At 41.0% G+C, this 12,956-nt stretch overlaps 1 protein-coding gene across 1 annotated transcript in view; it reads left to right on the top strand.

Moving 5' to 3' along the window:
• MMP20 (matrix metallopeptidase 20) overlaps window positions 1–12,956 on the top strand; it is a 52,319-nt gene that overhangs the window by 28,810 nt on the left and 10,553 nt on the right. Inside the window, exons 7-8 of the mRNA XM_004709009.1 lie at window positions 3,562–3,698; window positions 4,533–4,689. Coding sequence (XP_004709066.1) covers window positions 3,562–3,698; window positions 4,533–4,689 — 294 coding nt within the window. The remainder of the gene's footprint in view (window positions 1–3,561; window positions 3,699–4,532; window positions 4,690–12,956) is intronic.

Raw genomic sequence — 12,956 nt, 5'->3', positions numbered from 1 at the left:
AATTAGGTAAATTTAGATGCCTGCTGAAAATGTCAATAGTTCAAAACTCCTAGCTGCTCTGCTGAAGAAAGATGAGGCTTTCTATTTCTGTAAAGAGTTACAGTTCCAGAAACCCATAAGGGCAGTTCTACCCTATCCTATAGGGTCACCATGAGTCAGCTTCAGGTTAATGGCAGCGAGGGAGAGTGAGTTTATCATTCTATATTGATAACTATATTGATAAACTCAAAGTTTAAATTTTATATTAATTAAGAACTCTGTAGAAGGGAAATACATCTTTTGAAGAGTTCGTAAAATGCTTTCTTATGTATTCTATCCATTGATCCTGTGACCTGGGAGAATGCTTTTACTCTCGCTCTTACTTGGCAGGATGTAATGAAGCCTCAGAAAAAGTAGGTGCACCCTCCTGAGGTGCCCCCCACACACACACACACAATGATCAAACACGAACTCAGGCACCATGCCTGAAACAGGAATTGAATTGCAAACATCAAAAAACAAAAGAATGAACACTCTTACCCCATGAAACTAGGGAACAAAATACCAGAAAGGACAGAGCGAGGAGAGTGTGGGGTTGGAGAGGATGGACGTGGATTACTAAGACTTCAAAGGCTTGACAGTTGTGGAGGTGAGGAAATTGCATCCCGGACCCAGCAGCGCAGACACGCAGCTGCTTTCTCCTTGGGTACCCTAAAGCAAGATTTTTTTCCTATACCTCATTTAAAAATCCACAATTGACTTTAGACAAAGTTAAGCCCTCCCTTTTATTTGAAGTTACAGCCTGATATCCCGAATGCCTTGATCTGCCAAGTAGTAAAGCTATGGCCTCGGTCACCCTCCGGCCTGGAGCTGTAGTTAAAAACAAACAAAAGAGAGCCATTTAAGATCAAAAGGGCAGCATTTAGTCAACATCAAAGCTCAGAGGGTTTGGAAAGAGAATAACTGGGAACAGGGAGGAAGCAGAATAAGTTATGGCGCATTGAGGGGATTACAGTAGATGAGGTGACTCAGCATGTGTATGAATCAATGAATGTAAAACTGATGACTTGCGCTGTAAACCTGTACCCCATTCACCATGAAAAGTTAAAAAAAAAAAAAGCCTCATAGTTTTGATTTGGAATCCATTAGCTCAATATTTCACTCCTTTGTTTACCAACCTTGGGGCCAGTTATTGAACTATTTCTTTGCTGTGGTTTCAGTGCTGATGTCATTGTGAAGAACAGCCGAGCCACCCAAGCAAAGCCTTGTTTATGGTGCATGGCCCGTAGCAAACGGAATAGTCTGATTCTTATCAAGAAGGAGTGGGCCTAAGCAAGCCCAGTGTCTCACTTCTGGTTGGAACTCTAAATAGACATTTGGACCTTTGAACACATGATAGAACCTTAAATTTCCTATTAAATACACACCTGTTTCTGGGGCATGGTGAAGACTAAATTAAAGCAGTAGAGCCCTGGTGACAGTGATTTCATATTGGGGTGCCAACCGCAAGGTCAGCAGCTTGAAACCGCCATCCACTCTGACAGAGAAAAGTGAGCCTTTCTGCTCCCAGAAAGAGTGACAGTCTGAGGGTCGTCGAGGGTTGTCTAGGGTCACTGTGAGCCTACCTTCCTTGGATAGACCGGTAATTCTGAACGGCCAACCTTGCAGTCAGGTGCTTGATTATTGGACAGGTAAGGTGTAGGCAGTTAATAATAATTTTTAAAACAGACAATTATCTAGCTCTATGGCCCATAGCAGTTTGCAATGCACTCTATATAAGAATGATTTCATTTGATCTTTATAAGGAGTTTATGAGATGGGCCAGGTGATCTTACTCTTATTCATGAGATGATGGAAGTGAGACTTGGAGATGGTGGGGAGGGGGTCAGCGTTCCAGCTGATGTCTTCTGAAACGCCGTGTGCTACATCAGAAGGACATGAAGAAAACGTCGTGCTTCTCCATTTATCTTGTTCTTACATTTCATCATCAGCTCCAAAATTTCATCAAAGAAGCCTTCCCGAAATCGGTAAATGCCATATACCATCCCTCTTGTGTTTCCAGAACTTGCCAAACTTAACTCCACGTAGCACTAATCACTTTGCCAAGTAGGTGGCAGACTACTATGAGTCAGAATCGATTGAAGGCCAGTGAGTTGGGTTGGGTTTGGGGTAATGACTTACCAATCTCTACTACTCGTTTTTTAGTTCCTAGAAGGCTGGGTTTTGCTTTTATTCCATGTTGTACCCCTAATATCAACCGCAGTAGCTGGCAATAGGTGCACCATTAATACTTCTTGCCTTGAACAGAGAAAGATTAGGGGAGTTCCTAAACTAACAGCATAGAAAGTTCAATGTCAAAATTATCATGGTCTCCCTGTTCACAGATAGGAGTCCTGCTGGTGTAGTGGTTATGTGTCTGGCTACTAACTGCAAGATCAGCAGTTTAAAACCACCAGCTGCTTCACTGGAGAAAGACGAGACTTTCTACTCCACTGAAGAGTTACAGTGTTGGAAACCCACAGGGGCAGGTCTGCTCTGGCTTATAGGGTCACTATGTGTCAGATTCGACTCAAGAACAGCCAGTTTGGTTTGATTTGGTTCACAGATAAACTTATGTATTGGTTCTAGGTTTCTACAAAGCCAAACACACTATTTATGACTTATCAAACTGATTTTCATCCCCAAAGTGTAAAATGAACCTCATTTACATTGAAAGTTTCATCCCAGTACCTTAATTTTTATATTGCCATATCTTTAGGAAAATAATATTGGGTAAATGGATAGAGCACTTTGAGTTGCTCATCCTGAAATTGCTATCTAGGTGCCTCACTAAATTTTTTTATTGTTAATTATCCATCAGATTCACATATACAAACACTTTTCATAAATAATGGCATAGACAATAACATTAGTTTAAAAAAGAAAAAAGAAAACATTTACCAATGTTCTAAGACACCTTCCAATCACAAACGTTGGTTCATTCATATCATAAGTATAATATTCGTGTTTGTTTCCTGCTTATCTTTGTGAGACATTAATCTCAGAAATCAGACAAGGAAAAGAGAAGTTCTATCAAAAGATCTTTGGGAAAGGAGGATGCGTCACCTCATCAGTGTAATCTCCTTGCTATCTTTTTCTGTGTCTTGGATATATATTTTTTTTCTCTGTTTTTGCCTATTCTTTAATTTTTATTTATTGATTTTTTTTGTGCTGCACAAAACAATATTTATTTTTTATGTGATTGCTGCTTATATTTTAAGTGAGAGGGAACTCTTGTTGCCTTTTAAAAATCCTATTTTAAGGAGCTTAGAGATACTAAGACAATAAAATGGGACAAGAAGCAAGCAGTTGATAAGGTCAAAAGAATGTGTTCTTCCTGAAAAACAAAGCAAACATTAATGAAAGCAAACATATATTTTTTAAAATTTTAAAACATAGGCTGTTAAGTCCACTTCTAGAAGATCAAATGGCATTTAAAAATGACCTCTGAAGTGTGGCTTACACTTTAAGGTTTGCTCCAGGTTCAATATGATGCCTAAATTCACCCTTGATCTTGATTGATCTCTTTGGAACACCCAACAGGATTTTCTGGCGGCGGCAAGTGCACTTGACCACTGGAATCCGGCCCAGCACAATTACCAGCTCCTTCCCCCAGCTTATGTCTAACGTGGATGCAGCTTACGAAGTGGCTGAGAGGGGCGCAGCTTACTTCTTCAAAGGTACCCAACTGTGCTTGCAGCAGCGACACTGTCAGCGCTTGTGCAGTGGTCGTGGAAAGTGTTTCCATTGCTACAGCTCCTCAGGCAGGGTGTGAACTGCGACCCCGTGTTCTGTGACGACAATGGCATGAGCGACCCCTATGTTCTGTCTAATGAATAAAAGCTGATGTGACATAAACCACACCCTTGCTGCGATGTCATGCCCAAAGGCAGGTAGGAGTCGGGCGCACCCGTGACTTCAGGAGGTAAACACATGATGCTGAATCCTGGCCTAGACGTCTACAAATTGAATCACTTTGGGAAGTCAACTCACTTCTCTGAACCTTGGGTTCTTTCTTTAGAAAGTGATTATAGGAATATCAACCTTGACACTATCTTGGGGCAATAACTTGCCAGTGGAAATAATCCAATCCATGGTAACCGTCATGTTTTGCTAGTATTTTCTTGTGCTGTTATTTTCTTGATGCTGAGAGATACAGGTAGACGATGGGTGCAAATTGAAGTAAGCGCTTAATATTGGTTCACTTACCCCTTCTTCCGCATAGATATGATCAAGGTAAAAGAATCATTGAAAAGTATCTTTTTAAAAAAAATGATACGTTTTGAGATAAAAACTGTATCAGTATTATTGTTTCCGAGGCATTTTTGCCTCTAGAGAAAATGTGAAGTCCTTTCTCAAATGAAACAGTTTGTTGAATTGAACAGGTTTAGTCTCCTATTGGGCAAATGTCTCCTGACCTTGCCTCATTTGCGATCCTGCACAGGCATCGCCAGCTGTGAAGTGCACTACTAACGTTGCACATGATGTTTATCAGCCTTAATCTCTGTTTTCAGGTCCCCACTATTGGGTAACAAGAGGATTTCAGATGCAAGGTCCTCCTCGAACTATTTATGACTTTGGGTTTCCACGATACGTGCAACGAATAGATGCGGCTGTCTATCTCAAGGAGGCCCAGAAAACCCTTTTCTTCGTGGGAAATGAATACTACAGGTAGGACGGGCCTGTTTATCTTTTTGATTGACAAGATACGTTTGTTGGGGAGGAGAAAAATCCTTTGCAAAAGAGAATGCAAAGAAGTGTGAGTTCATGGATTCTTCCAGGCCATTGGGGTGTCCTTTACAAAACTGTTCACTCTGCCTTCAAAATATTAAACCGTGCAAGTGGTGAGTGAAGCCCTGAATAAGCCCCTGGTTTGTCCGTTGGGATGCCAAACATCCCGCCTGGTCAAAGCACTCGTTGACTGGGTGCCCAGTGGCAAAAAGAGGAGCTGCAGCATCCCCAAGCTGTACCGATCCACCAGGGAAGCCTGCGGGGAGGGCAGTCTGCTGGGAGGGAGTAACAATGCATTCTGGAGCACTCCATAATTTGTGCAAAGTGGGTATGTCAGAACTGTGAGGCACTTTGGAGGAAAGTTCTCCTGCAATAAAAGGGCTTTTAACTAAAATGAAAGGCCCATCTCTATCAACGAAGGTTTGCCATCGTCTTCCACCCAACTCATATTGCCTTCCCCAATTTGGAGCGGAGAAAGTAATATAACTAGAACACAGATACATTTCATGAGAAGGAAAAACGATTTTGTGAAAAATACATGCCAAACAGTTGTGGGTCCTCCCCCTGGCCCCTGACTGCATCTTGTGAACTGCTCATCAAAACCACCACAATAACCTCACTGCCGTCTAGTCAATTCCAACTCAGAGAAGCCCTGACAGCATGCCTCAAAGCATCCTGTTTCCGTCCACAGCTTGAGGGCATGTTTGACCTCCTCGGGCTTCCTGTTGTCAAGAGGCCGGGGTCCAGCGTTCCTCTGCGCTGCATCCTTCTTTCCCTACTAGGTCCTCTCAGGCCGCACTGCATATATGCCGGGCTTGGTAACTTGTCGCGATGGTGACCCAGAACTCAGACAATACTCACCATTCAGGAAGTTCATTAGGGGAGCTCTGGTGGTGGAGTGGTTCCCATTGGGTTATTGTCTGCAAGGTTAACAGTTCAAAACCACCAGCCATTCCACAGGAGAATGATAGGGTTTTCTACTCCCATGAAGAATTATAGTCTCAAAAACTCAGGAGGTAATCCTACCCTGTCCTATAGGGTTGCTATGAGTCAATGGCAGGAAGCATTAGGGGAGTTAAGGCTACCAAAAGTCAGGATCAGTAAGCAGTAGGGACACAGGGATGGGTCCACAGCAACACCTCTCCTCAGCCCGCAACCACATCTCTTTCTGGTCCTCAAGCCTCTCAGCCACATCTTGGCCTCTGCTTTCCAGGACCAAGAAGCCTACTGTCTCAGAGATCTGTCTCACTCTGTCTCACCGATCTCTAGTCTCGGTGCTGCTCCTTTTGGTCTGTCCTGTAGTCTCTGTGCCACAGCCTCTGGTGCCCCTGGTGCCCCTGGTCTTGGCCTCAGCCACTTCAGACAGAGATGTGAAAGGTGCTCTTCCAGTGGTCCTGGCATTCCCTCTCTGCTCCGGCTTCATAGGTGGCTCATCCTTATCGCCAAGGGTATGGTAACTAAACCTGACCGTCCCCTCTATTTGTGGTACACACACTCTACCTGGATACTCCCACCCAATTACTTGATGGAAGTTGTACAGACAGGGGTAGAAGAGTCATATTAAGAAATTCACGCCACCACACATGTGGCACCATGGTTGTCATTTCCAGTCCAGTGTTTGTTTTTTGCCCCCTCAGAACTTCCATCCTGAAACAGAGTAACAGTAAGTGCACTATTTGTTGAGGAAGCACTATTTGCGGGAGCTCTGGGTTATGTGTTGGCTTGCTAAACACATGATCGATTACTGGAATCACAGTACTGACATACAAAAAGAGGAGCATTGAGAAAGTGATTCCCATTGTGAGCTTTGAGAAAATGAGCATGAGAAATACATGTATGAGTGTGCAGGGGAGTGTTTACACTTTCATTGTTAAAATTACAGATTTTAAAGATTGTTTAAAAGATTGTGTTAAAGATTGTTCGTGTGTAAAAGATGTGACTCTCACTGGAAGGAATACCCCCTCTTCCATTTATTTCCTCTTCTCCACATATGATGTCATCTTTGGACTGTGTGCCACTACCTGTAGTGAAACATGCACCCAGAGCCAGGCATGTTGAAAACTTAACCACTGAGACAAGAGACTTGAGAAGGGCAGGCATTTAGAGGCCTCTGTAAATTTGAGGTTTGTGGAGAAGGAATTCTGTAATTACAACGATCCCTGATGGCCCTAAAAAAGCAGTTCTTCATCTTTCCTATTAGGCTGCTGGGTCTACTAAGAAAATGCCCTCCGTAATCTAGAGAAAATGAATTCAGAGAAGATTGGCCCTTAGTGCAAATGTTAATAAGTGCATTTTCAATGGAGAAGGAGACCACATTAGGGCTATAAAATAATAACTTTTTCACATAACTGAGAATATTGGGTGAAGCAATGGCTGGCGCATACCAGACATTCAAAAAAGGTAATGTTTTTTAAAAATGAATAAGAAACAGATGTGATAGTTAGTAAATAATTGCTTAAAGCACTGTGATAATGAACCAAATGATTGCTTTATACTAACATCATACTCATACCATAGAGGTCAATCGGACGCATAGCAGCGCTAGTGGTGTAGTAGGCTATGCATTGAACTTGCCAAATACAAGTTCAGCCATTTGAACCCACCAGACATTTTGAGGGCGAAAGATGAGACTGCTCCTTCCCATAAAGATTCACAACCTCAGAAACCCAAAGGGACAGTTCTATTCTGCCCTGTGAGAAACGATTGCTTAGACCTCGATATTCCTTTGAGTGCCATCTAAGAGGGAAGTTGAATTGGAATTTCTATTTTAAATACAGTAGGGTTTCCAACATTGGACAGAAACCACTGTGTTTGGCAAAACATAAACAATCTTTTCAGCCAGGCACCTCTTGTCCTTCACACATGCAAACACATACCCTGGCACTGAGGAATAAGAAATAACCCTGACTGACACTTTGAATGCTCAGAACAGCCTACTGGATCGGCACTGCTAGTAAGGCCTCTGTATTTACACATACAGAGCTCACATGCTTAGCAGGGCCCCATGTATGTGATACCTCATTGCCCTGTGGTGTTCTATAATGGTTAGATATCATATTTACCTGCTAGTAATAGAGTCCTAAGAAAGAGAATATCAAAAAGTGACCAGAATATCATTCCTATCACATGCAAGTAAAAGTTTGCTGAAGATCATGCAATGACAGTTGCAGCAGTATATTGAGAGGGAGCTGCCAGAGGTTCAGGCCAAATTCAGAAGAGGACATGGAGCAAATATCATTGTTGATGTTAGATGGATCTGGACTGAAACAGAGAATACCAGAAAGGTGTTTGCTTGAGTTTTATTGACCATACTAAGGCATTCTGCTGTGTGGACCACAGTAATCTCTGGATAGCCCTGAGAGAAAGGAGAATCCAAGACTTGTGCTCATGTGCAACCTGTACATGGATCAAGAAGCAAGTTTTAGAACAGAAAAAGGGAATACTGCGTGGTTTAAAATCAGGAAAGATGTGCACAAGGGTTGCATCCTCTCACCATATTTATTCAATGTGTATGTAATCAGAGAAGTTGGGTGATATGAAGTAGAAAATGGCATCAGAATTAGAGGAAGACTTCTTAACCTGTGACATGCAGATGACACAACTTTTCTCACTGAGAGGGAGGAGGACATGAAATATTTTCTGATGAACATCAAGGATCGCAGCCTTCGCCACGGATCACAAGTCACCGTAAAGAAGATCAAGATCCTCACAACTGGACCAATAGGTAACATCAGGATAAATGGAGAAAAGACTGAAGTTATCAAAGATTGCATCTTGCTTGGATCCACAATCAATTCTCATGAAAGCAGCAGTCAAGAGATCTAAAGACGAATTGCGTTAGGTAAATCTGCTGCACAACACCTCGTTATGGAAAGGCCAGGGTGTTACTTTGAGGACTAAGGCACACCTGACCCAAGTCATGGCATTTTCAATGGCCTCATATTCGTGTGAAAGTTGGACGTTAAATAAAGAAGACGGAAGGAGAATGGTGCATGTGAAGGGTGGTGCTGGAGAAGAATGTTAAAAGTATCATAGACTGCTAAAAGGACAAACACGTCTATCTTGGAAGAAGTATGGCCTGAGTGCTCTTAGAGACAAGCATAGTGAATCTTACATATTTTGGACATGTTGTCAGGAAAGACCAGTCCCTGGAGAAGGACATCCTACTTGGTAAAGTAATAGGGCAAGCAAAACAGAAGAAGACCTTCTACACGATGGATTGGCCCAGTGGCTGCATCAGTGGACTCAAACGTAACAATGGTGAGGTGGTGCAGGACTGAGCAGTGTTGGGTTCTGATGTATATAGCGTTGCTATGAGTCCGTTCAAGCCCACAAGCTACTCCTAGGGAGGTGTTGTGCTCCTGTGACCATGTGCAATCTCAGAACACACAGGGGCATTCTACTCTTTCCGAAGGGTGCTGTACGTAAGAATTGGCTTGATGCCAGTGAATATGAGATATGACAGGGTGTTAGGTCTTACATGCCTGTACATTCCTCTAATCCTTCCTTAGTCTCACCCAGCTTCAGTCTGTGACACTAACAATGTTGCCAAGGAAGTCTCTGAATATGCTTGTTGGTAGGGAAATCCTTCAGGAAATCGTAGGGTTTGGGCCCAGTTTCAGTGAACAAAGTACTCTGGGAAAACTACACGGAAACTTCCTCTACCACAAGCTCAGGGTTGGCTGGGGGCAGATTGGTGCAGGTCCAAAAAGGGAGAATGAACATCAGCATATGAGGAACTTAAGGGAAGCAGCTCTAGAACCACAAAGTGAAATGTAGAAAGGAGCCTTTATTAGGAACATGTTATTACATGCTGTATCATCAAATAACACTGGTTAAACACTGCCCGCTGGGGCTACTTCCCCATTTGTCTACTTACCTTTGTTCCTTCTTTTCCCCTTTCTAGTCAGCGCTCCATAATCCAACCAGTGTTTCTCCCTTCATGGCTAACTTCCTTCTTTGGATATTCTCCATCACCCACAGAGCACACAGCAGTGACTCTAACAAGGGGCTTCTGGGTATTGCAGGGGTGTCATCAACAACTTGAATCAGTGTCTTGGGACTTCCATGTAAAGTTATTTTCAGGTCCACAGATCTCAGCCCCTTTCCATCCTATCACCACCCCCAAATCATTCTTTCTACACAAAGGCATTGGAACCATCATTGCTGCAAAGTAAGACACAGTCTCCCACATATCTCCTTCCCAGATGTTCCAGAAACACTGGAAATAGTTCTTTTTATTTAAAAATGTTACAGGTGGTTATAAGTAGACTTGGTGGCACAGTGGCTAAAGAGTTTGGTTGAGAACAAAAAGGTGGGTGGTGCCAACCCACCAACTGCACCATGGGAGAAAGCTGTCACAGGCTGTTTCCATAAAGAGTGTCAATCTTGGAAACCCATGGGAATGTTATAGCCTGTCCTGTAGAGATTCTGGGAGTTGATCGACTCAGTATCAGTGATTAGATTTGAGGACAGTTAGTCGCCACAGGAAAATAAATAGCAAGTTGTCAAAGTAAGAAAGGTAAAGAAATGTCCCAGATCTTAATTTTTAATGCCTTAAATCAAAACCAAACAAAAAAATTGTTATCTACTACAAAACCACCATATTCAAACTACATTAACAAAGCTCTTGCACTAGACCCTTGACACACAAGAAAAGGTGTAGAGTTTGGTGGTAAACAGTAGGGGCAGGAGTAAAAGAATGGTGCTGTTAATCTTGGTTCTACCAGAAATCATCTGGCAATCTGGACCATCTCTCTGTCTCAGTTTCCTCATCTACAAAATGGAAATAAAAGGAGTTCTACAGCATAGAGTTACAGGTTTAAATGAAAAGAATATGAAATGCCTGGTGCATAATGGGCACTCAGTTCATGTTGGGTGGTATTAACACCCCAAGCAGGTCTTGCACTTGAGGGTAGATATGTAAGTAAATAAGCAATAACAATTCAAGTGTCTTAAGCTCCTGATTAGAAGTCTGCAGAGGACTCACTTGGGCAAAACAGAGAGGAGTCACCAGCTCTAGCAAAAGTGCCAGAAAATAATTTTACAGAGAAAGTGATAACTGAACTAGTTTGAGAATTGAGTAGAAGTTTCCTTGACAAGAAGGTAGAACGGGGAAACAGGAAGGCTAGCTTCCAGGCAGAGAGAACAGTTGAAGCAAGGCACCAATGCATGAAATAGCCTATGTGTGTGAGAAAAATTAGAAGCACTTCAGTGTGACTAGAAAGTGAGCTAAAATGATAGATGGAATCCAATGATAAATACAATGTAGAACTTGGAGGTGACGGGGTGGTCTGTGCCTTTCTAGGGATGTCCGTGTTTACTCTGTAGAACAGAAACGCATCTTGAATGTTTTGAGCGTGAGAATAAGCCAAACAGATTTGTTTTACAAAACTTTTGCTCTAGCAGCAATGTCATTGGTTTCAATGGGGGCAAGACTGAAAGCCAACCATGACCACATTAGACCAGAGGATATATTCAAAATGTTCACAGAATACTTTCAATAATGGATAAAATAACTAGATAGAAGACTGTGAAGAAAGCAGAAACTAGATTACTACTATGAATCAAATAATCCTAATAGACATTAGGAGAATCCTCAACCCAACAAAAGAATATACATTCTTTTTACGTGCCCATAGGACATTCTCTAGTCTATAAAAATAAGTCTTGATAAATGTGCAAGGATCGAAGGTTTACAAGGTTATCTCCTCTGACTACTTTGAAATAAAATTAGAACTGATAGCTGACTGCTGAGTCAATACTGCCTCATAGTGACCCCCTGTAGATTTCTCAGAGAGCAACTGTTTACGGGAATACAAAGCCCAGTCTTTCTCTTGCCGAGCTGCTGTTATTTGCATAACCACTACACCACCAGGGTTCCTCTAGAAATCAATAGCAGGAGAAATGCCATTAACTCACAAAAGTAAATATGTGGAAATTAAACAACACACTTCTAAATAATCCATGGTACAAAAAAATATTCAAAAGAGAAATTATAAAATTCTTTGGGAAAAATTAAAATGAAGACACAATATAAGAGTTATGAAATACAGGTAAAGTCGTGCTTAAAAGGAAATTTATAATTGTAAATGCATATAATAAAAGAAAAAAATAGATTTCCTATCAGCCGATTTTCTATCTTTAGAGCCTGAAAGAAGAAGAATAAGCTAAACTTAAAGAAAACAGTGGAAAAACAGAATAAAGAGGAAGGAAATAATTAACCAATAAATGAAACAAAATAAATAAGCAATAATGAAACCAAGTGCTTTTTATAAAAAGTTAGCAGAGTTAATAAACATTTAATTATGTTGAACAAGTTAAAAAGAGAAGATCAAATTACTAAAATCAGGCATGTAAAAAGAGACATAATATTGTCCTTAAACAAATAAAAATAATTATAGAGGGATACTATGAATAATTGTATGCCAAGCTAGACCTATAAATTTAACTCAATTACTACCAAAATATCAGCTGACTCCTATCTGGAAATTACAAGTGACTCTAAAAATCATATAGACTTGCAAGGAACCGATAATAACAAACAAACAAATGAACAAAATCTTAAAAAGTAAAACAAAATTAAAGGTTACCCATTTCACTATCTCAAAACTTACTATAAACTCACAGTAACCAGAACAGTATAGTGTTGGCATAAGGATAGGCAGACAGATCAGTGTAATAAATGGAAGGTACAGAAATAGACCTTGGTATCTTTGATTTTTCTACAAGTTTTCCAAGGCCATTCAATGGGGACAAATAGTCTCTTCAACAAATGGTGCTGGGCCAATTGAATAGTCATGTGCAAAAGAATAAACTCGAATCCCCACTTCCGGCCAAAAGTAAAAATTAGCCCAAACTCGATTGAAGACCTGATATTTCAGATAGTTACAAACTCTCTGTTACAGAGTATAATTTAAACGACATATAAAACGTGTATGAAAACTTTAGAGTAAATCTCTCTTAGCTAGGACTTGACAATGGACATTTAGATATGACACCAAAAGCATAAGCAACAAATTGAAAGCTATATATTGTACCTTATTGAAATCTTAACTTCTTTTATTTAAAAGAACACCCTCAAGAAAGTGAAACAATAACCTAGAGAATGGGAGAATATATTTGCAAATCATGTAAGCGAAAAGGGTGTTTTATAAAGAATACATAAAGAATACTTAACTCAAAAATTACCCAGTATAGGCATTTCT

This window comes from Echinops telfairi, unplaced genomic scaffold (genome assembly GCF_000313985.2).
Source record: "Echinops telfairi isolate 266 unplaced genomic scaffold, ASM31398v2 ScPeMD7_7421;HRSCAF=8459, whole genome shotgun sequence".
NCBI lineage: Eukaryota > Metazoa > Chordata > Mammalia > Afrosoricida > Tenrecidae > Echinops > Echinops telfairi.
The sequence above is the reverse complement of the archived record's forward strand: the minus strand, read 5'-3'. Positions and strand labels throughout refer to the sequence as shown.